The sequence below is a fragment of the Neovison vison genome, chromosome 2, assembly GCF_020171115.1.
Source record: "Neovison vison isolate M4711 chromosome 2, ASM_NN_V1, whole genome shotgun sequence".
NCBI classification, from domain to species: domain Eukaryota; kingdom Metazoa; phylum Chordata; class Mammalia; order Carnivora; family Mustelidae; genus Neogale; species Neogale vison.
In genome coordinates, this window is record NC_058092.1 from 175774153 (window position 1) to 175795263 (window position 21111).

Genomic DNA, 21111 nt, shown 5'->3' on the forward strand with positions numbered 1-21111 from the left:
GATATTGCCTTACTGGATAACATCATTTCTCTGATCCTTTCTCTAGCTCCCCAAACTCCATTTATGTTCCAGGAATTCTGAATTAATTTCAGTGCATCAAAGATGCCTTATTATTTCTTCTCAGTGGACTAGAAATCTCTCCTCATGCATGTGTCTGCTTGGCAAACTCTTCATTCCTCGGGACTCAGTTTAGAACCTGCCTCTGCTGTGACGCCTTGCCTGACTGCTCTGCCCTCCGCCACACTCACAGCTACTAGGAACCAGCATGTTCTGCACAGAACGGCCTTACCTCACTGTAAACATTTGCTCCACACCTATTTGGGAAGACACAGATCTGTTCATCTGTTGTCTTTGATCCTCCTTGGTTGATGAATGAATTTCTCCTCTCTTTTCCATCCCCAGTTCTCAAATTTCCAGTGAAAGATTGAGATAAGTTGACACATGTGGATTTAAAGTATGGATGCCATAAAGCTTACCCGTGATTTCTCTTTCTGTCTCTTTAGTTGGAGGAATGAGGATGGGAGCTTAGAGATCACATATGACAAACTTTTATTATGGAATTGTTTGAACATTTAAAAAAAAAAAAACACATTACTTTTATAATTCAAAAATGCCTAACTCAAGAACAGCCGAGATAGTTCCATGTTTTCAGCTGTGATGAAAAGATCTTGGAACTTCATGTCTTGCTTTTTTCAACCACTTCACTTTCTGAATTAAGTAAAGGGAGATCAGTCTTCTCCTTTTGAGTAAATTTTGCAAAAAATTCCAAGAATTTTATCCAGTAGCAAAAAAGAGGCTTTGACCTCATCCATCCATCCGTCCGTCCATTTTTACGCGAGGTAATATATTCACACAGTGAGCACTTCACAAGAGACAACAGTCTCCCTCCCTCCTCTGTGCCCCAGGCACTCTTCCTCCAGGCACACTATTATTTGTAGCATTTCCTTCTGGGCTATTTTATGTGTTTACAGACAAGTGTTTCTTAACCTTTTTATCTGAAAAAAATACCTGTTTTAGTCTGCTTGGGCTGTCATAACAAAATAGCATAAAATGGGTGACTTATACATCAGAAATGTATTTCCTCACAGTACGGGAGGCTGGAAGTCTGAGATCAAGGAGCCCACATGGTGAGGTCTGGTGAGGCTTCAAGTTTATACATGGCACCTTCCTGCTGTGTCCTCACAAGGAGGAGAGAGAGTGACCCTGTTCTCTATTTTTTTTTGTTTTTTTTTTTTCTAGTTTTTCTTCTAATAAGAGCACTAATCCCATAGTGAAGGCTATATAATGAAGCAAACTTATTTGCAGTGACACCCACTTTTTTTTTTCTAAATGGAGCTTACCAAAATATAAATATAACATTTTTTGTAGCATATGCCTTTCCATCCTCTCATCCTCCGTTGATTTTTCATAGCACTTAGAGAATAGTTTTAAAATAGTTCTACACCTCTCCTGTGCAACCCCTTAGGACTCTTTAAGATTCTTGTTCTAAATTCTTTGTTGCATAACACTGGGGGACACCCTGCTCCCCACAATGGCAGTGCACCAGCAGACACCCCACACACCCTACAATGGTGGCACCCTGAATGTCTTGGGCAGACTTTAAGTGCTTATTTCATGGAATTTCCTCTGTTTGGAAACCACACCCCACAATTCTTTCTCCAATGTTTGTTCGAATTAGTAATTTGCCCCTCTATGTTCTCATTTCACTTTACAGCACAAGTTACAATGTAAATGCCAGAATAAAATTCTAAGTATCATGTGTTCTCCTGCCTCCATCACCTACAGATCAGGATTGTATCTGATTAATTTTGTGTCTATAAAGTACTTTAGAGACACTAAATTCAAGTTGGCCCAAAGAATTAATAAACTGTATTTGGGAAGATGGTAGCATGAACTTACAAAAACCTCTGAAAGTTTAAAAACAAAGATAATTGAGATAAATTGAAAAATCTAGCATCACAGCTATGGAAGTTTGTGGTCTTCTTTATGTTGAATGTAAAATGTAAAATGGGTATAATGATTTACTAGCTGCTTTTAGATGCTATAAAATGAATGCCTCCCAGAGAGATATATATGTACTCATTAAAATCAGTACCCTGAGCTGGCAGAGAACAGTCTTCTTCCCTAGAGCACTTCTTTGGAGCAGTCAGTTTTCATTTAAAATGTGAACTGAGGGGGCGCCTGGGTGGCTCAGTGGGTTAAGCCACTGCAGGTCATGGTCTCAGGGTCCTGGGATGGAGCTGCAGGTCGGGCTCTCTGCTTGGCAGGGAGCCTGCTTCTCCCTCTGTCTCTGCCTGCCTCTCTGCCTACTTGTGATCTCTTTCTCTGTGTCAAATAAATAAAATCTTTAAAAAATAATAAAAATAAAATGTGAACTGGGGGTTTTAAAAGTAAGTTTTCAAAGTCCTTAGGTCCAACTAGAGATTTCAGAACGCCCTACCTCCAATGTGAATCCCAAATGTTCTCTGTCACCTGGGAGAATAAAATTGTTAAGGCCATGTGTTTGTACCACAAATAGTGCCAGATGACAGATGCTACTCACTGTGTAAGAAGGTACTAAACACTTAAATACATTTGATATACCAGCTCCATTCTTTATCCTAATCTGGGCCATTAAAAAAAAAAAAATGGAATGTTTCACCAATTTATGTCACCCTTGCCTAAGGACCAGGCTAATCTCTGTATCATTCCAATTTTACCAATTGTGCTGCCCAAGCGAGCACTTAATCTGGGTCTTCTAATATGATAATCATGGTAATCAGTCTTTGTCCTATATCCCATGAAGGATAGTGAAAAGAGAAGCCCTTATTAGGGGACTCTTCTTACCACCACTTCCATTTCTTTCTTATTTTCTTAGAGACTTAAAGAATGATGTTCAAGAACAGACATCTCCCTTAAAGTTATGGTGGAGGTAATGAGAGAGAGAGTTTTTGATACTGTATTATTTAAAGTATAATTTAGATCTCTTTTTCTTCCTCTCATGAAATTGAGAATTTTTGTGTTTTAAAAAACAACTAAAATTCTGATGTGAAAGTGATTTAAAACTAAAAAATTAAAATTTTGTTTTAAATTCTTAGATAAATAGAATTTCAAATAAATAAAACATTAAAAAATTTAAAAAGTAAGGTAAAAATATATACTTGTGTACTTGTGAAATGTGCTCCTTTGGCAGAGCCGGAAAATCACCCACTTAGAAAAACATAAATATACAGTAGTTTTAAGTATTAGAAGTGAAAGTAATGGAATTTGAATGTCAATGTAGAATCCCTGTTGTGATGAGATATTGAGTGCAGTAAGTTTTAATTGTGCCAATACTGGCGGCGGGCGGGGGGAATCCCGACCTAGGGGGAACAGTAGATTTCCGACGAGCAGAAACAGTAGGACGACGTTATCCTGCGATGAAAGAAAGCGCCTGCGCTCAGACTCAGTTGGCGCCCGCCCTCCTGCTTTTTCTCTAGCCGCCGTTTCCACTTTCTTTCGCGCTTTAGCCTCCCGGGAAGCCCAGCCCCAAGCGTCGCTGGGCTCCGATTGGCTCCTTTGAAAGTCTACGGACTATGTGATTGGTGGGTCCCGGGCCCTTTAGCGCGGTGAGTTTGAAACAGCTCGCACTTAGCTTCAAAGCTGGCTCTTGGAAGTTAAGGCCAGAGCGACGCTGCCGTGGTAGCCGCCGCCGCTTTCGTCGCGGGATAATAAGCCGGGTAGAGTTGCTGAGGTCAGGGTCATGCCTACGGGGCGTCTGCTCGGCGGGGCCGGCTCGGAGGCCCCGGAGAAGGAGTATTGAGGAACCGGGTGATGTTAGGAGGCCGGGCTGGGCAGCAGGGGTCTACGCGGGGCCAGGCCGGGTCTGCGCGGGACCAGGCCGGGCCTCTGGAGGCTAGGCCGCGCCTTCACTCGGGTCCCGGGGCCTGGGCGTGTGAGCGACGCCGGAGCCCGCCTTCCCAGGAAGGCTCGCGGGAGCCCAGATCCGGCGGGCGTACTGTGGGGAGGGCAGGGGCTGCCCTGGCCTCGGAGTTGCAGTCTGGGGTCGCGGTCGGCAGATGTTGCGAAGGGGCCGCTGGCCTGGCTGAGGAAAACCCTTGCACTGGTTCGACGACGCGGATTGCCAGGCTCCGTCCTAGGCCCTGAGGCTCCGGCCTGTCCCGCGTGCGCCCTGCTCTAGCCTCCGTGGCGGCGGAAAGCCAGAGCGCACCTGGGCCAGGTACCCGCGCCAGTTCCCAAAGCCAGGTCGTCCCGAAACACCGATCAGATGAACCAACTTTGGGGCCTTCTCGGGCTTCCCTCCGTGCCCAAGTCTCTTGTGCTCCCAGAGCTTTTAAGAACACTTGGCCAAGGATAAAACTAGAGGGAATCTGGATTTGTTTGTTTTTACTTTGCGCTTGGTAACTGTTATACACTGTGCAATTGGCCCAAGGTAGAAAGCTAAGAAGTGCCGAGAGATACGTGTGTTGGAGTACCCCTTAATTTTTGTTTAGTACTAGGGTTACCAAGGTGCACAATTGCTTCCTTTAAAGACCTGGAGGTCTCTGGTTAGGAGATGAAGCTCTTGGTGTTTTACATCCTGCTGCTAGTAGTACAGAGCCCCAGAAGGCATTCAAAAGACATTTAAAGCTGCATCCTTTATTTTGAATTGTTAGAACAGGAAAATGGAGAGAGGGTAATAAAACCCAGCTTGGAAATTAAGTTGTTGTTAAAAATGAGCTGAACATATTAAATGAGGCATATTAAATCTGGATATTGTAGAATCTGAGTATTGTAAATAATCTGGATATTGTAGAGCTCAACAATTTTATTCTTTGGGCATATTAAATGGGTATTGTAAAATCTGGATATTGTAAATAGTATGGATATTGTAAAAATCTGGATATTGTAGAACTCAACAATTTTATTGATCTTTAGACATTAAATCTGGATATTGTAGGAAAAAATCGATATTACATCGATTCTAATTGTTGCCATTTTGTAAAATTAAAAAAATATTTAAGATTGGCATGTATAGCCAGTGTAGTGCAATTTTGTTCATTTAAAAAGATTTGTCTCTACTTCTGGAATGATTGTGAAGATGAATGAACTAAGTGTCAGTTACTCAGAGTGACCTTTATATATGATCTTATCAGTGATGAGTGTGTCAGAAAATCAAGGTAATTTTGCTTTGGGCTTCTGAAGATATGTTTCATTGGCACACTTCTCAGCTGAGGAAGTCTTGAAATGTCTATTGTCAGCATTTCAGCTGACATTTGAGCAATCTTGCTAATGGTTGAGCAGTGTGTCTACATTAGCTTTCCATTTGTGTCTTTAAAATTTTTTCCTTTTGAATTTTCAAAAAGAAATCATAAAGTACAAATTCAGTCGAATAACATTATTTATAGAAATGTTTGGGTATAACTGACACATTGGTGCTCCTTAGAAGTGTTACATAAAACATACTTCTGGGTTTTGTTTGGGAAGGATAGATGAATTGATAGCTGAATTTGAGGGTTAATTTGATTGGAAGAAGCTAAATGTTACACTGGCTAAGATATACAAAATCCAGTGTTTTAAGAGCTAAGAAAGGTAGAAAAATCTTATTGCAGAAGTTCTTTCCTTTGTAAATGTTGTTTTAACATAACTAATACTTAGGGAAAATTAATACTGCACTAGACACTGGAAAATGCTTTATGTATTGTATCTCCTTAAAAACTTAAAACCACCTTTTGAGTTAGTGGTATGAGATCAAATCAGCTTTTCCTCTCATTTTAGGATCTACCAAATCTGCTGATTAACTATGGAAGATTATACCAAAATAGAGAAAATTGGAGAAGGTGAGTGGTTTTTGTAATTAAAAAAAGCTTTTAAAAAATAATTTAGTAATGCTATAAGTCTGGGACATGAGAACATGTAAATATTTATTAAAATCCAATCTTTAAGGTATCCTGTGCTAATACGCATTAATTACATGTTCTTTATATGGTAACAAAAATGTTCACATTTTTAGAAAATTGAAATTATTCTGATATGATTCACTGCCAACCCTCTCCATCCCCCTAATAATCTTACATTTTTAAAAATACTAAATATTCAACAGTATTTGTATTTTGAGAAGACTATTGATATCTTGTATGTGTGTTGGTGGGGAGAGGTTAGGGCAGTAGAATTATGTTAAGTTTAATAGTGTACTTTTAGGATCCCTGGGTGGCTCAGTTGGTTAAGCCACTGTCTTCAGCTCAGGTCATGATCCTGGAGTCCTGGGATCGAGTTCTACATCAGGCTCCCTGCTTAGCAAGTACTCTGCTTCTCCCTCTGAACTTCTCCCCTCTCATGCTCTCTCTCTCTCTCATTCTCTCTCTCACATAAATAAATAAAACCTTTTAAAAAAAATAGTGTATTTTTAGTTTCATACAATTATTTTTAAGAGCAGTATTTTTACCTAAACTTTGTGAACTAGTACAAGAGACTATTAAACCAATTTAAATAAATTTTTTTGTTTCCCTAGATTTAAATGACCTGTCATGTGTACATGTTAAGCAAATCTAAAACCAGTAACTCTTGTATATGATCATTCATTTCCTTTCTGTAGTACTTAAAATTTTTAAATGTTTATATGGCATAAGTGGAAGAGTAAAAATATCCCTTTGCCTTTTTCTCCCAACAGAATATCCAAGTTTCTATATAAGAGTTGGTATTTATATTGTATACTCTAGGAACAAATGTACAACTTGTACAAAGTAATTTGCTATTAGAGTCCAATTTATGTAGGTTCTGTTTGAGAGACATTTCTGACTAGTATATTTTTAGTGTGTTCCAAAACCATGCTTGTATAAGGAATACTACTAAAAGTCTGGGGGTGGAGTACTGGAAAGAATTTAGTAAGATAGTAAGATAGTAATGATAAGTTTAGGTGATGGTTGGTTTAGGGATCTATTACAAATATATGATTTTTTTTTTTCCCAAAAAATATTAAACCTGCTCAACTAAGCTAATTTTGTTTCTGAGTTGAAAATAAGTTTGATTAACAAATCTGCCGTCTTCTGCTTTGAGTTTTTCTTAATCCCCAGAGAATTAAATGAGTGCTGATTTTTAGTTTGGAATAATAAGTTATTCTTACAGTGTAAATGTGTTTCTCTCTCTTTCTTTTTTTTTAACATTTATTTTAATCATTCCGCTATAGTGACTCTTTTTTTTTTTTTTTAAGATTTTATTTATCCATTTGCGAGAGAGAGTAAGAGAGAGCATGAGAGGGGAGAAGGTCAGAGGGAGAAGCCGACTCCCCGTGGAGCTGGGAGCCTGATGCTGGAACTTGATTCTGGGACTCCAGGATCATGACCTGAGCCAAAGGCAGTCTTTTAGCCAACTGAGCCACCCAGGCGCCCTCAATGTGTTTTTCTTTAAAACTCTGGAACTCCAAACATGCAGGAGACTACAGATTTGACTCTTGAGAAAAGTACTCTAGTTAAAATCAATCAATAAAGAGTATAATTTCAAATGTGGTCTTATTTCCTGGAGTTAAAAGACTCCTGCTCTACTACACGATTTCCTTTCATATTCCCTATTTGTTGATCCTTGGGCTTTTGGCAACCGGTGCTCTGTCACCTTGTTAACCACTCTGCTGCCTTCACTTTCATCTCATTGTTCTAGTCCAAGTGCATTTTGTAGTTCCCTTTTTGTTATCCTTAATATCCTTTTTCTTTACTACACTGTATGTAAGCTTTCTGAAGTTTGGGATTTTGTCTTGTTCATAAGTGTTTGAACAGGGCTTGGCAGTAGTGTCTAGTACCACTGGAGATATTCAAATGTTTGATGGTAACATTATCTGTTTTCCTTTGTTTCTTTTTCTGGCTTATATTGTCTTGACTACTCCAGTGCTTGGCTGTTTTGAATTTTGTGGTGGACATTTTTTTTGAAAAAATAAATTATATGAATAATTAAGGCCTTTCACACAGCATTTTCTTTTGGTTTGCCAGATACCTGGTCAAATTCTAGCATTAAAGTACCAATTTGAAAAGTTAAATTTCTTTCCCTCAACTTTATTTGGATTATTTCCAAACAGGGAAGTTGAAATATAAATTTAATGAACCTGTAATACCTTTTACCAAGATGTTAATTATGTCACATTTGCTTTATTATCTGTGTGTGTGTGTGTGTGTGTTTAGCATTTTGTTTTTCTTTTGACCCATGTAAAGTAAGTTGTAGAGATGTGCTTTACTTCTAAATACTTCTGCATGTATCTTCTTGAGAACTAGCCAATGTCATGCATTGCATTTGGTGACTAATATCTCCTTAATCTTTTTCTAATTAAGAATAGTCCTCCTGACTTTGCCACCTTGATACTTGAGTTTTTTGACAACCTGATTCATTTCTTTCTTTCTTTTTTTATTTTTTTTTTTTAAAGATTTTATTTATTTATTTGACAGACAGAGATCACAAGTAGGCAGAGAGGCAGGCAGAGAGAGAGGGAGGAAGCAGGCTCCCTGCTGAGCAGAGAGCCCGATGTGGGGCTCGATCCCAGGACCCTGAGATCATGACCTGAGCCGAAGGCAGAGGCTTTAACCCACTGAGCCACCCAGGCGCCCCTCTTTCTTTTTTTAAAGATTTTATTTATTTACTTGACAGACAGAGATCACAAGTAGGCAGAGAGGCAGGCAGAGAGAGAGGAGGAAGCAGGCTCCCTGTGGAGCAGAGAGCCCGATGTGGGGCTCGATCCCAGGACCCTGGGATCATGACCTGAGCCGAAGGCAGAGGCTTTAACCCACTGAGCCACCCAGGTGCCCCACAACCTGATTCATTTCTTAAATACATCTAGAATTTTCTTGTTTCAGTTATTACAAAGGTGTTCTCTGGTTTCTTCTAAATTACAAATATCTGAGTGTTACATCCTGTAATAGGGAAACGTCTTTTTTGATCATAGAGAGTACCTATATCTATGATGGAGGACCTAACTTGGCCTTTATTCACTCAATAAACATTTGATGTAAGTTTTTGTGCTTAACATTCAGAGTCTCCAGAACCTGACCATAACTAACATTATTATTTTTTAAACTTAATAAAGTGTAGTTCAAGACAGTTGGGTGGCTCAGTTGGTTAAACATCTACCTTTGGCTCAGGTCATGATCCCAGGGTCCTGGCATAGAGCCCCGCATCAGGCTCCCTGCTCAGTGAGGAGCCTGCTTCTCCCTTTCCCTCTGCCTGCTGCTCTCCCTGCTTATGCTTTCTCTCTGTCAAATAAATAAATAAAATCTTTAAGGATAATAATGTGTAGTTTATTTCAAAGTATATACTGTGCATTTCATAAATAATTTTTAGTGCTTAACCAGTAGAATCATTATGCTTTAACTAGAGCTCTATCCTAGTAGTTATGAGTGATAATGGTTCAAAGAGTCAGAAAAGAGACAGCACTTGTGATGTCTAAAATTGAATAAATACTAAGTGTTAGATATAAGTTAGTTTATTGTTATGAGTAAATTTTAGGCCCAGATGAGATTGTACACTTGAAGGAGAGAGAGGAATAGTAGGGGAAAAAATTAGTTAACTGATTAGACTACATTATGCAATTGATGAATCTTGAGTTTGCTTTAACAGTGTGTCCGGTAATTGTGCTACTGACTTACCTACTTTTGTGTTTGTTTTTTTTTAAGACTTTATTTATTTATTTGACAGAGATCACAAGTAGGCAGAGAGGCGGGCAGAGAGAGAGAGGTAGAAGCAGGCTTCCTGCTGAGCAGAGAGCCTGATGTGGGGCTTAATCTCAGGACCCTGGGATCATGACCTGAGCCGAAGGCAGAGGCTTTATTTAACCCACCAGAGACTCTGCTTCTCTGCCTACTTGTAATCTCTGTCTGTCAAATAAATAAATAAAATCTTAAAAAAAAAAAAAATATTAAGGATGGTTTGGTGATGCTAAATAAACTTTGTTCTAAGTTTGTTTTAAACAGAGAAATTCATACAATTGTGTCTTCCTAAATATTGGTATCATTTTAAAGACGTAATTGATCTAAGAGCCATTTTACATTATTTTGATTAAATTTGGGTTAGGGCACCCCCATTCTTAATATTCTAATTAAGCAAGGAGATAATGTGATAGTAGTTCTTAGCCTTTTTTGAAATACTACTACCTTTGGAGAAACTGATAAAAGCTTTAGAATAGGTCTCCTTAGAAAAATGCACTCTAGGGCACCTGGGTGGCTCAGTGGGTTAAGCCATTGCCTTCAGCTCAGGTCATGATCTCAGGGTCCTGGGATCGAGTCCCGCATCGGGCTCTCTGCTCAGCAGGGAGCCTGCTTCCCTCTCTCTCTCTGCCTGCCTCTCTGTCTACTTGTGATCTCTCTCTCTGTCAAATAAATGAATAAAATCTTTAAAAAAAAAAGAAAGAAAGAAAAATGCACTCTAATCACTTCTAAAGTTAAACCATTGTTACAGAAAAATAGCAGGTTATTCAAAATTTTATGTAGAGTCAAGAGGTTCAAGATCTTTCTATATTTTTCAGCCTGAATTTAAAAATTTTATGTATTTGTTTATTTAAGATTTTATTTATTTTTTAAGTAGGCTCCACACCCAACATGGGGCTTAATTAACCTCACGACCCTGAGATCAAGGTCATGCTCTGCCTACTGAGCCAGCCAGGTACCCTTCCAACCACTGTTAAAAGAGCACCTATCTGGGGACTAAGTATGTCCTGTTTATGAATTTTTTTCAAAATTTAAGATTTATTTATTTATTTATTTGTCTAGATATGGGGGGCACGAGTAAGATACAAGCAAGGGGAGTGGCAGGCAGAAGGAAAAGCAGGCTCCATGCTGATCAAGGTGCCCTGTGGGGGCCTTGCTCCCAGGGTCCTGGGATCATGACCAGAGTATCACTCAGGCAGACCTTAACGAACTAAGCCACCCAGGCACCCTGTACATGAACTTTTTAAACTAACTAGTTCATCTCCCTTAATATTGCTGCTTATGTTCTCTATATCCACCCTCCTGCCCACAATCCCTTCTGTTGACATTGTTGCTCATTATCTGAAGCTTATATATCAGAATCCATGTTCTTAACTTCCAAATGGGTGTGAGACTTTTATACTACATAGTAGATATTTTGAACTTTAATAGATTTACCAGATAGTAAAATATTTTAGCCCCATGTTTTTCTAGATGAGGATTGACTATTTGAAGTGCATAAAGCACTCTACAGTTTTCTGAATGTGTCACAATGGCTCCTGTTAATAATTCTTCAGCCCAAATTATCTTCACCCTATATTTTATGCCTGCTTTATTGTTGGGTTGGATATCTGAAAGAAGATAAATTCCAATTGGCAAAGGATCCATCATTTTCTTCTCTAAAATGTGCTGGGAAATTACTGGTAATTTAAATGTATGGGAAAATTGTGACTACTACATGAATTTTATTTCTAAAGACATCATAGGTTGTAGTTACCCTCAATTTCTTTTTGGAAGTGATGAGGGTATAATTTTGAGTAAGACACTTCCTATCTGGTCACAGTAGACATTTCTATCATGTGACACTTCATGGGATTTAGTCCTTTTTTCAAATCTTAGTTTGTGGAGGGTGTCCTATAGTAGACATTTACTTTGTCTATTTCAGGTACCTATGGAGTTGTGTATAAGGGTAGACACAAAACTACAGGTCAAGTAGTAGCCATGAAGAAAATCAGACTAGAAAGTGAAGAGGAAGGGGTTCCTAGTACTGCAATTCGGGAAATTTCTCTATTAAAAGAACTTCGTCATCCAAATATAGTCAGGTATGGTATATCTGAATTTAAACCATTTTCCGCATACTGTTTCAAATGTGAATTTCAATGTGGAAATTTTTACATTTGCTTCATATCTGGTCTTAATAACTTTGCTGAGCGGAATAGAACTCTATTATTTTTTTGTGAAGTTGGAGTGCCAGGCATAGGAAGAATAGATTTAAAGCAGGAACAGAACTAGAGGAGCTTGGTAATAAGAGATTAGAATTGGGGGCTGGAAAATCAAGGTAAACTGGCCAAGGGAGAAAAGGAAATCCTTTTTCACAGACCTTTATCCCCTACACCAATCTGAGATCTGGTCCTTAAAGACCCCTTAATCACAGTTGGGTGGCTATGTCAGATGAAAAAGAAAAAAAAATTTTTTCTTTCTCTAAGTATTTGGACTGGTGTTTGAGGCGTTTGTTTCCTAATAGTCCAAGTTAGGATTTAATTGCATTTTTCTGGGGCTGGAGATAGCTACTGTTAAGGGTTCCTAGTAAATTTTAATATGTATTCCTATAATTTACTCCACTGAAAAGACAAGCTCTGTGCAACAAGTAGTCAACATAGAAATGTTCTAAATATCTTTTTTTTTAAATGTTCTTTTGAAATATAAGTTGTTTGTTAGCACCTTCAGCATAATACAACTTAATATTCATTTGCTGCCCTGAATTTCCTTTCTTAAATTCTACTTTAGTACTGAGGTTTTCAATACTAGGGAAGCTACCATCTTTTCTATCCCAAAACAGTATGTATGTTTTGTTACAGAAAATTTCTTATAGTCCCACTTTTTATGATTGCCATTTTTAAATTTATGGAAGTTTTATTTTATGAGAGGTCAAAAGTGGTAGATTTTTTTTTTCACATGAGTATTTTATTCTCTAGTCTTCAAGATGTGCTTATGCAGGATTCCAGGTTATATCTCATTTTTGAATTCCTTTCCATGGATCTTAAGAAATACTTAGATTCCATCCCTCCTGGTCAGTTCATGGATTCTTCACTTGTTAAGGTAAGAAGCTTATTTAATTTTGTTAGTATTTATCCACTTACTAAATGCATTAGTACTTATCTTACTTAGTTGTATTAGTATGTATCCACCAAATGTTAAGGGTCTACTGCATAGGAGTTCTGTATTTTGGGGAATATGCTTAGAAAAAATGTTAGTAGAATGAGGAGGAAAAGAATATTTTATTTATAGACTATGGGAGAAAGATAAAAGTTACCCCTTTAATTATTAGATAGTGCTTCTAGTTATAAAGTGAAAAGTAGTGCCTGGGATAACATAAAACCATTAAGTATGTATTCCATTGTTGGAAACTAGGATATTTTGGTCTTTATTTGGCAGTCAGATATGTGTAAAACAATGTAACAAAAGCTTGGTAGGGTAATGACAGGAAGTGGTTTTATTTTATTCTGGTTTTGAATGTTTAATTTATTATTGATATTTCAGTTAAATTATAAATGGATAATTTTTTAAAAAGCATTGAAGTCTATATAAAGTAGATGTGTCTTTCCTTTAACTCTACCAGTACTGAACCAGTCCACAGGGTTAGTAGCCATTAAATAGTTTTTTAGTAGTCTTAGAGATACTTGTATGTCAGCTCTGTGTATATAAACACACTATTGTAAAACCCTTTTTCTGCGAGACCTTCCACATATAGGTTTGCCTGTCTAAATACTTGATCTATTTATTTATTTATTTAAAAATATTTAATTTATTTATTTGAGAGTGAGCACGAACAGGGGATAGGGGCAGAGGGAGAAGGAGAAACAGACTCCTATCCGAGCAGGGACCCCAAGGCATGGCTCAATCCCAGGATCCTGAGATCATAACCTGAGCCCTGAGCCAGAGACAGACACTTAACGGAGTCACCCAGGCGCTCCTGATCTAATTATTTAAAACAATTCCATACTGATAGACATTGAAGTTCTTTTCCAGCTCGGTGATTCATGCTCTCATGAACCATGCCCCAGTGAATCCTTATAGAATAAATTCTTTTTTTTTTTAGATTTTGTTTATTTAAGAGAGTACCAGTGAGTGTATGAGAGTGGTGGGGAAGAGCAGAGGGAAAGGGACAAGCAGACTCGGTGCTGTACGCAGAGCTGGAGATGGGGCTCAGTCTCACAACCCTGAGATCTTGAGCTGAGGTGCAACCAAGAGTCACCTAGGTGCCCTAGAGTAAATTCTTATAATTTTAATCAGCGGGTTGAAGATGTTTATTTACATTTAAAATCTTGATAATGCCAGTTGCCTTCCAAATAATAGCAGCAATTTACTCATTATGGTGTGTGACGGTTATTTTTTTAGCACCTACTTCTATTAATCTTGTAAATATTTTTCAGTCCCTTATGTGAAAAAAGTGTATTATCATTTTGTATCTCATCTAATAATTTTTCATTTTTGGCTATTTATAAGCCTATACATAATTCTTTTTAAAAATAGTATTATTTAAATAATCTGTACATCCAATGTGGGGCTCAAACCCCAAGGTCAAGATCAAGAGTTGCACTCTGTTCTGACTGGGCCAGCCAGATGCCTCAGTTAATACATAGTCTTTTTTTTTGTTGTTGTTCTAACAGTTGATTTTATGTATTATTTTATAATTTGGAAATTTATAAGTCAATACTATGTATACCTTATATTTCTGTAATACCCATGTTGCTTCAAATGACAATTACATTGTCTTGGCAACACCTATCTTGTATGATATTTTTCACTGAACTACTAAGTTGCATGTTATGATAATTGCCTTTATTTAAATATATAATCATAATAGCATATTTGTCATTTCTTTTAGAATCTGTAACCAATGTTTCCAAAGAAGAAATTAATATGTAATAATAAGAAATAGAAATGGACCAACCCTATTCAAAATAAAAAGTTACTATAAGTCTATAGACAAAAGTTTAAAAAACTGTCTGGGCCAGCTGGGTGACTCAGTAGGTTAAGCATCTGCCTGTGGCTCAGGTCATGATCTCAGGGTCCTGGGATTGAGCCCTGTGTCCAGCTGCCTGCTCGGTGGGGAGTCTGCTTCTCCCTCTCCCCTGCCCCTCCCTGCTCCACTTGTGCTCTGTCTCTTACTTTCTCTCTCTCTCAAATAAATAAGTAAAATCTTTAAAATAAAATAAAAAACTGTACAGAACTTAGGACTTCAGAATTGGGGACAGAAATATAACAGAAGACTAAATGAGTTCGTATGGATATGGATGTATCCATAAGGAAAATATCTTTGTCTCAGGTATACCAACATGATACTGATTATAGTTATCAATGGGCTTCCCACCCCCAAATGTTGCTTGTTAGTCTCAAATGCCTGAAAGTTTTTGTGGCAGTTAAATTATTTCCCTGCATTATAATTTCTTATATCTTAGAGACGAACTCATCAAGATTAGTTAGAAAATCATCGTATGGGACTGTTAAGTTTCTGACTTACTTCCTTCTTCCAGAGTTATTTGTACCAAATCCTACAAGGGATTGTGTTTTGCCACTCCAGAAGAGTTCTGCACAGAGACTTAAAACCTCAAAATCTATTGATTGATGACAAAGGAACAATTAAACTGGCTGATTTTGGCCTTGCCAGAGCTTTTGGAATACCTATTAGAGTATACACACATGAGGTATGTAGACTAGTGTGTTTTGGTGCTTTTGAATATATGTGGTTGCTGGTTTGTTTTCTGTGTTTGTTCATTAAGTCAAGAAACACCCAGTAAGAAAGACTTCCGTCCTGCTAGCATGAATTTAATGCCTCTCAGTTCCAAACTCACTCTTCATTGCATGCTATGTGAAAATCTAACTGGGACCTTTAAATATTTTTTTTTTGCCAGCAGGCGTGATGGCAGTAGAAGGGGCAGGAGAGGGACTACAGAAGTAAGGGGTTTTCCTTGCTATAGTTCTAAGAGTTATTGCTTATTAGTTACTCTCTTTTCCTAACCCTCAATTATTTAATAATCCTTCTTAGTCAACTTTCCCCAAGCAAATCACCAAGTGGTTTTTGTCTCCTGATTGGATCCTCTCTGGTACACAATAAAATTTATAAAAGAGAGGTTCTGTTAGTTATGGGTTACTGTTTCAGATATATTTAGAAACTACTAAATATAATCAAGTTTTGTCCATGTTCTACGGATAACTTGGCATTTCATTTGTTACTTCCAGCAGGAAAAGGGAGGGTTGACTTCTGTAGTAAAGGACTTCTGGATGATGGTTTTCTATGGCATCGTCAATCTCTGAGCCCAAAGACTATCTCCAGATGAGAACTTAACAACATTGTTCATTTGGTCAGATGTATGGGCTTCTTTTCATCATTTTTTCCATGGCTGTATAAAAAAGTAAAGATTATTTGGTTCCCATTGGCTTTAACAGATGCTGCTGATCTCATTAACTTAGAGATGGTATTTTTACCATCATGATAATCTATAGATACTAAAATAGTAGATCAGCCTCTAGACCACTAATAAACTGTTATTTACCTACTCATGTTCTTAGCATGTGAGCAGTATATGTACATGCATTGTACAGTGTCATGACCAAATCTGTTTCCAGTGGCTTTTTTAAAAAAGTGATTGTTGTCATGACTATTTTGATTCTTGCACTTTAATGATCTGAAAAGCAAGAAAAGAGCTTGTATGCTTTTATCTGATGTTTGTTTTGTTTTGTTTTTTCCTTAACCCCCTCATGACTAGAACTTAGAAATGAAATATTTATCTTCCATTTATTATTTTGTGTATTGTTAATTGACTTTCAAACAATATTATCAGAGGCAACCATGGGACCTTCTAAAGGACAGTGCTACTGAAATGTGTTTGTATTTAAGCATATTTATGCATAAATATGCTCTACATTTATTCAGTGTAAAAATTTGCTTTGTAATAGGTGGTAACACTCTGGTACAGATCTCCAGAGGTATTGCTGGGGTCAGCTCGCTACTCGACTCCAGTTGACATTTGGAGTATAGGCACCATATTTGCAGAATTAGCAACCAAAAAACCACTTTTCCATGGGGATTCAGAAATCGATCAACTCTTCAGAATTTTCAGGTATTTTTATCTTTTTAAGAACTTTAAAGTTTCAAGTGAAATAATAAGGCAGCATGTATGTTATATTAAGATTATAGTTATCCTTAAACTAATAATTTTTTGTTTTGCTCTACCCTTTTAGAGCTTTGGGTACTCCCAATAATGAAGTGTGGCCAGAAGTGGAATCTTTACAGGACTATAAGAATACATTTCCCAAGTGGAAACCAGGAAGTCTGGCATCCCATGTTAAAAACTTGGATGAAAATGGCTTGGATCTGCTCTCGGTAAGGAGACATTTTATACTGACTTCAACCTCATTGATTCTGAATGTACTCAATTCATTTCCTTTACCTGGGAGATAGAAAACCAACATATATTGAGCTAGGCACATAACCGTTATGCCTGTTATATTTATTGTATTACTAGCTCTATTTTAGATACCAAGAAACGTGAGTGGTTTTGAGAGGAAGTTTTAGCATTAGTTGTTGTTTGTTTGATTTTTTTTTAAATCTGTGGTAGCTATAGATGCTCTGTGAAGGAAAAGGCAGGGTTAATACGACTTTATTGTTTTTAAGTAGCTGGTTCATAGTAGCCTACCTTTCTAACTTTTTGTGTCTGTGTTTACTACTTTATAGTTTATCTGAGACATAGGTGTTTTCCTTATTGCTTGATATTTTTAGTTATTAAAGCCTTTACTGCATGAACTATAATTTCTCACTTTGTGCCTCATTTGTACATCAGAAAGATAGGAGAAGGAATAACATAGTTCTTTTTTTTTTTTTTAAAGATTTTATCTATTTATTATTTGACAGAGAGAGATTACAAGTAGGCAGAGAGTCAGGCAGAGAGAGAGAAGGAAGCAGGCTCCCTGCTGAGCAGAGAGCCCGATGCGGGACTTGATCCCAGGACCCTGAGATCATGACCCGAGCCGAAGGCAGCGGCTTAACCCACTGAGCCACCCAGGCACCCCAACATAGTTCTTAAAAACCTTTCCCCTTTACTACATTGCCATTCCCAACTAACAGTTGTTTTCTTTAAAAGCAAGATAAAAAAATCTATTAGGATAGAATATAAATGGTCCTAGGTAGGCCTGCTTTAAGAAAATTGTTTTAGAACAGTATTTAAATATTAAGCTTTTAGACAGAGTTTTTTTGAATCTCAGCTAATGTAATTGCAAAAGAAAAGGTTTGGGAAGGTTACTGAACAAAAGAATATATTGCTCTATGATCCTGTAAACCTTCTAATTGGTTTGGGCTCCTTTCAGAATTTATAAATCATTGTTCCACCAAATTCAGCTCAGATTTCCAAATACTTGAAGTCCAAAGTCCTTTATCTATCATTGAGATATGTTATATATCAGTGTTGTTGATTTGACTTAGAAAGTCTTCTGTATCCTGGGCCCAGTCTGTTTTGTTTAACGTCTATAATTCTTGAACACAAAGACTTTCACTTCAGTCAACGAAACAAAAATCAAACACTGTAAATCATGGTTCCTTAGTCTAGCTGGTATTGACCTCTTGGACTGGATCATGTTTTTGATACTAGGGGCTGTCCTGTACATTGCAAGACATTTAACAGCATCCCAGTCCTCTGCCCCATAGGTACAGGATCATATTCCTCTCAGTTGTGACAACCCAAAATGTTGAACCACTGCTGTAAATCCTCAGTCTTGATTTCAGATTTAAACTCCTTAGTTGTAAGAACTTGGGCAAGTTACTTAACCTCTGAGCCTCAGTGTCCTCACTGTAAAATGGGACCAGTACTTAGCATTTGTTGTGAGGATTAAGTAACATCGGATGTGCCAACCACTTAATATAGTGCTTGATACATGATAAGAGCTCAAGGGGTTACTAGATACTAAAAGTATATCTAGTCTGCTTATTGATTTGGTTTTCTTTAAGATTAATGTTTAAGATAAAATCTAAGATCAATATTAAACATGCAGTCTTTCTGGTGATGTATAAATTAAAACTTTAATACAAGATTGTCTTACTGTAATTCATTTACGGACTCATTTTAACTATCTTTATAACACATTGTTCTCTGGTTTTGTTTTTGTTTTGAACTTGCTGGAAGCTATATTAGAAACCACTATAGTTAATTGCTGCCATTTAAAGAATGTTGTAAATAACTCAGATGGCCATTTAATTCTCAAAGTAAATATAATTAACTAGATATCTTTCTTATATTTATGTCCTGGTTTTAAAGCTATCTCTGAATTCTTGTGTCTTAAAGCATAATTTGTAGCAAAAAGGTTATTGAGATATCCATAATTTAAGGAATAGGTTATTTTAGAGCTAGAGGGTGAAGTATGGAGGATGAGGCATTTATGTGATTTGGTATTGAACTGATGGAAATGTTCATTTAGTAGTTTTTTATTAACATTATTAGCTATGGCTTATTGGTAGAAAAATTAAGGCTTTATGGAAATTTTTTTATGGTTCATTTCTTAAATAAATAAAAACCTTTTTTTTTCTTTTTATCTCCCTCTCCCACCCCCCCCACCCAGAAAATGTTAGTTTATGATCCTGCCAAACGAATTTCTGGCAAAATGGCACTGAATCATCCTTATTTTAATGATTTGGACAATCAGATTAAGAAGATGTAGCTTTCTGACAAAGAGTTTCCACGTATCAAGAACAGATAGTTATATTTTTACTGTTAACTTTGTCTGTTTTTGTTTTGTGTATTTTTCTTTTCTTTGTTGTAAACTTAAGCTGTACTTCATCTTCTGATTTCAAAAGTGTAACTTAAAAATGTAAATATTGTTCTATATGAATTTAAATATAATAATTCTGTATATGTTTATAGATCTCACTGTAACAGCTATTTGCTACCATAATAAAACTATAAATCTAGTATTGATGTCAGGAATTGCAAAAATTTTGAGTTAGATTAAATCAGCTCAAATGTTAGAGTCTGATTTTCCTGTAGTTGGAACCACTGAAATTTAGGAAAGTGTGCTAAGTTCAAAGTTCATAAAGCTTTGAAGTGTTCTGATGCTCTGAATGTTTGAATTTTGAGTTTCTTGCCAACTGGTTCAACCTGCCTAAAGATGAGGTTTTTTTCTGCTGGTATTTCAATTTGTGACCTAAATGTTGAAGCTTTCAGAATGAGAAAACTATCCGAATTTGAGAAATGATGCTAAATTTATAGAGGTTTTCAGTAACTTATAAAACTAACATTAGAGCATGCCAGAGTTTGCTAAGTTTTATAGTCCAAGATCAAGGGCTGCTCACAGCAGAGAAGAACAGTTTAGAAAATTTATGAACTAGCCTATTTTTAGGTAGGTTATGAAAGCTATTTGTCTAAGTGGATTCTTATGCCTTGGTAAGAGGTAATAACCAGAAAAAGGAGTTGCTCATCTTGGCTTTCAAATCTGACTTCGAATCTATTTGCAAATTTTGACATAATTTTGCCTTTTAATAGCCTTATAAGGTTCTAATACACAAGTATTTAGCTAAAATCACTAGCTTTAGGAATTGTTCAATTAATAATGCTGCTTGTTGTGATTCCTATCTATAAGGAACCTAATTTAAACCGTTATAGCCAAGAGAAATGTCTATGAGAAGTTTTATCTTTTTTAGTGTACATCTGTCTGTCATCTAACCATAACCATCTGTTTTTCTTCCCAATTGGTTGCATATGTAATGTGTGATCTACCTAATCAATATTGTCTTGGAGTTTTTGCACTCTGCAAGAGAAAGTGTGGGTTATTTTCTTTGGCAATGGGATTTGTAAGATGAGAGGTTTGGTGGCCTTGTTCTAGGTCCTTTGGTAGAAGCCAGCTTGCAGTAAGAGAATGCAGAATCTAGAAATGGAAGTTGTCTGGGGTCACATTGTAAAGAGCTAAGATGTCATGGTGGGAATTTGGTAAATGAAAGGTCACAAAAAGATTTAATTGAGATGGTGAAATGCTGTACCTACAGACTAGAGTTTTCTTACCTACAAAGTAAAATGTTTAACTGGCTCTGTTTTTCAAATTGTGGATTGCAATCCTATAGTGGTTCAGAACCAGTATTAATCACGACCTTCCCCAATGTAGACCAGAAACAAACTCATTGTATCTCCTACAATTATTTCTTTATACTTCAGTTTCAGTAATGTATAGATAGATGAAGATTACAAATGTTTGGGGCTTTGTGGATTTGGTAAAAGCAGCATGCAGCCTCACTGTGATTGCTCCATGGAGCCTAATAGTTGGAAAAGTCAATTAGCCGTCAGTTAGAACCTACTTTGTGGACAAGGGAAATGAGATGGTAGAACAGCGTGATCGACTGCTACAGTGAGAGTCCTACTTATTTGTGGAATCTGGTGAAAAGTGTTCACATCAACTTCTGTGGCTGGGTGGAAGGCTACTGAACTGGATCTTCCTTCACCTCATGCATTTT

At 37.0% G+C, this 21111-nt stretch overlaps 1 protein-coding gene and 1 non-coding gene across 3 annotated transcripts; one reads left to right on the top strand and one right to left on the bottom strand.

The window, feature by feature from the left end:
* Nucleotides 1–2621: 2621 nt before the first annotated feature.
* LOC122901561 lies at nucleotides 2622–2723 on the bottom strand. The gene has a single exon (XR_006383567.1). It is a non-coding gene; the product is annotated as a U6 spliceosomal RNA (small nuclear RNA).
* Nucleotides 2724–3597: 874 nt separating this feature from the next.
* Nucleotides 3598–19725, top strand: CDK1 (cyclin dependent kinase 1). 2 transcript variants are annotated; one of them, XM_044239587.1, is made up of 8 exons: nucleotides 3598–3712; nucleotides 5737–5798; nucleotides 11563–11719; nucleotides 12593–12716; nucleotides 15155–15325; nucleotides 16578–16741; nucleotides 16863–17004; nucleotides 19230–19725. In XM_044239587.1, exons 2-8 carry the CDS (start codon nucleotides 5762–5764, stop codon nucleotides 19326–19328), a joined length of 894 nt encoding a protein of 297 aa, XP_044095522.1. In that variant the 5' UTR covers nucleotides 3598–3712; nucleotides 5737–5761; the 3' UTR covers nucleotides 19329–19725. The 2 variants fall into 2 exon arrangements, with proteins under 2 accessions (XP_044095522.1, XP_044095523.1); XM_044239588.1 differs by having other exon boundaries at nucleotides 3598–3698.
* The last annotated feature ends 1386 nt before the right edge of the window (nucleotides 19726–21111 follow it).

Excerpts from the sequence above, each read along its gene's own strand:
- CDK1 (XM_044239587.1), top strand. The coding sequence starts at position 5,762 with ATGGAAGATTATACCAAAATAGAGAAAATTGGAGAAG. Across the intron at positions 11,720-12,592 it reads CGTCATCCAAATATAGTCAG|TCTTCAAGATGTGCTTATGC; the intron begins GTATGGTATATC and ends TTTATTCTCTAG. Across the intron at positions 15,326-16,577 it reads TTAGAGTATACACACATGAG|GTGGTAACACTCTGGTACAG; the intron begins GTATGTAGACTA and ends GCTTTGTAATAG.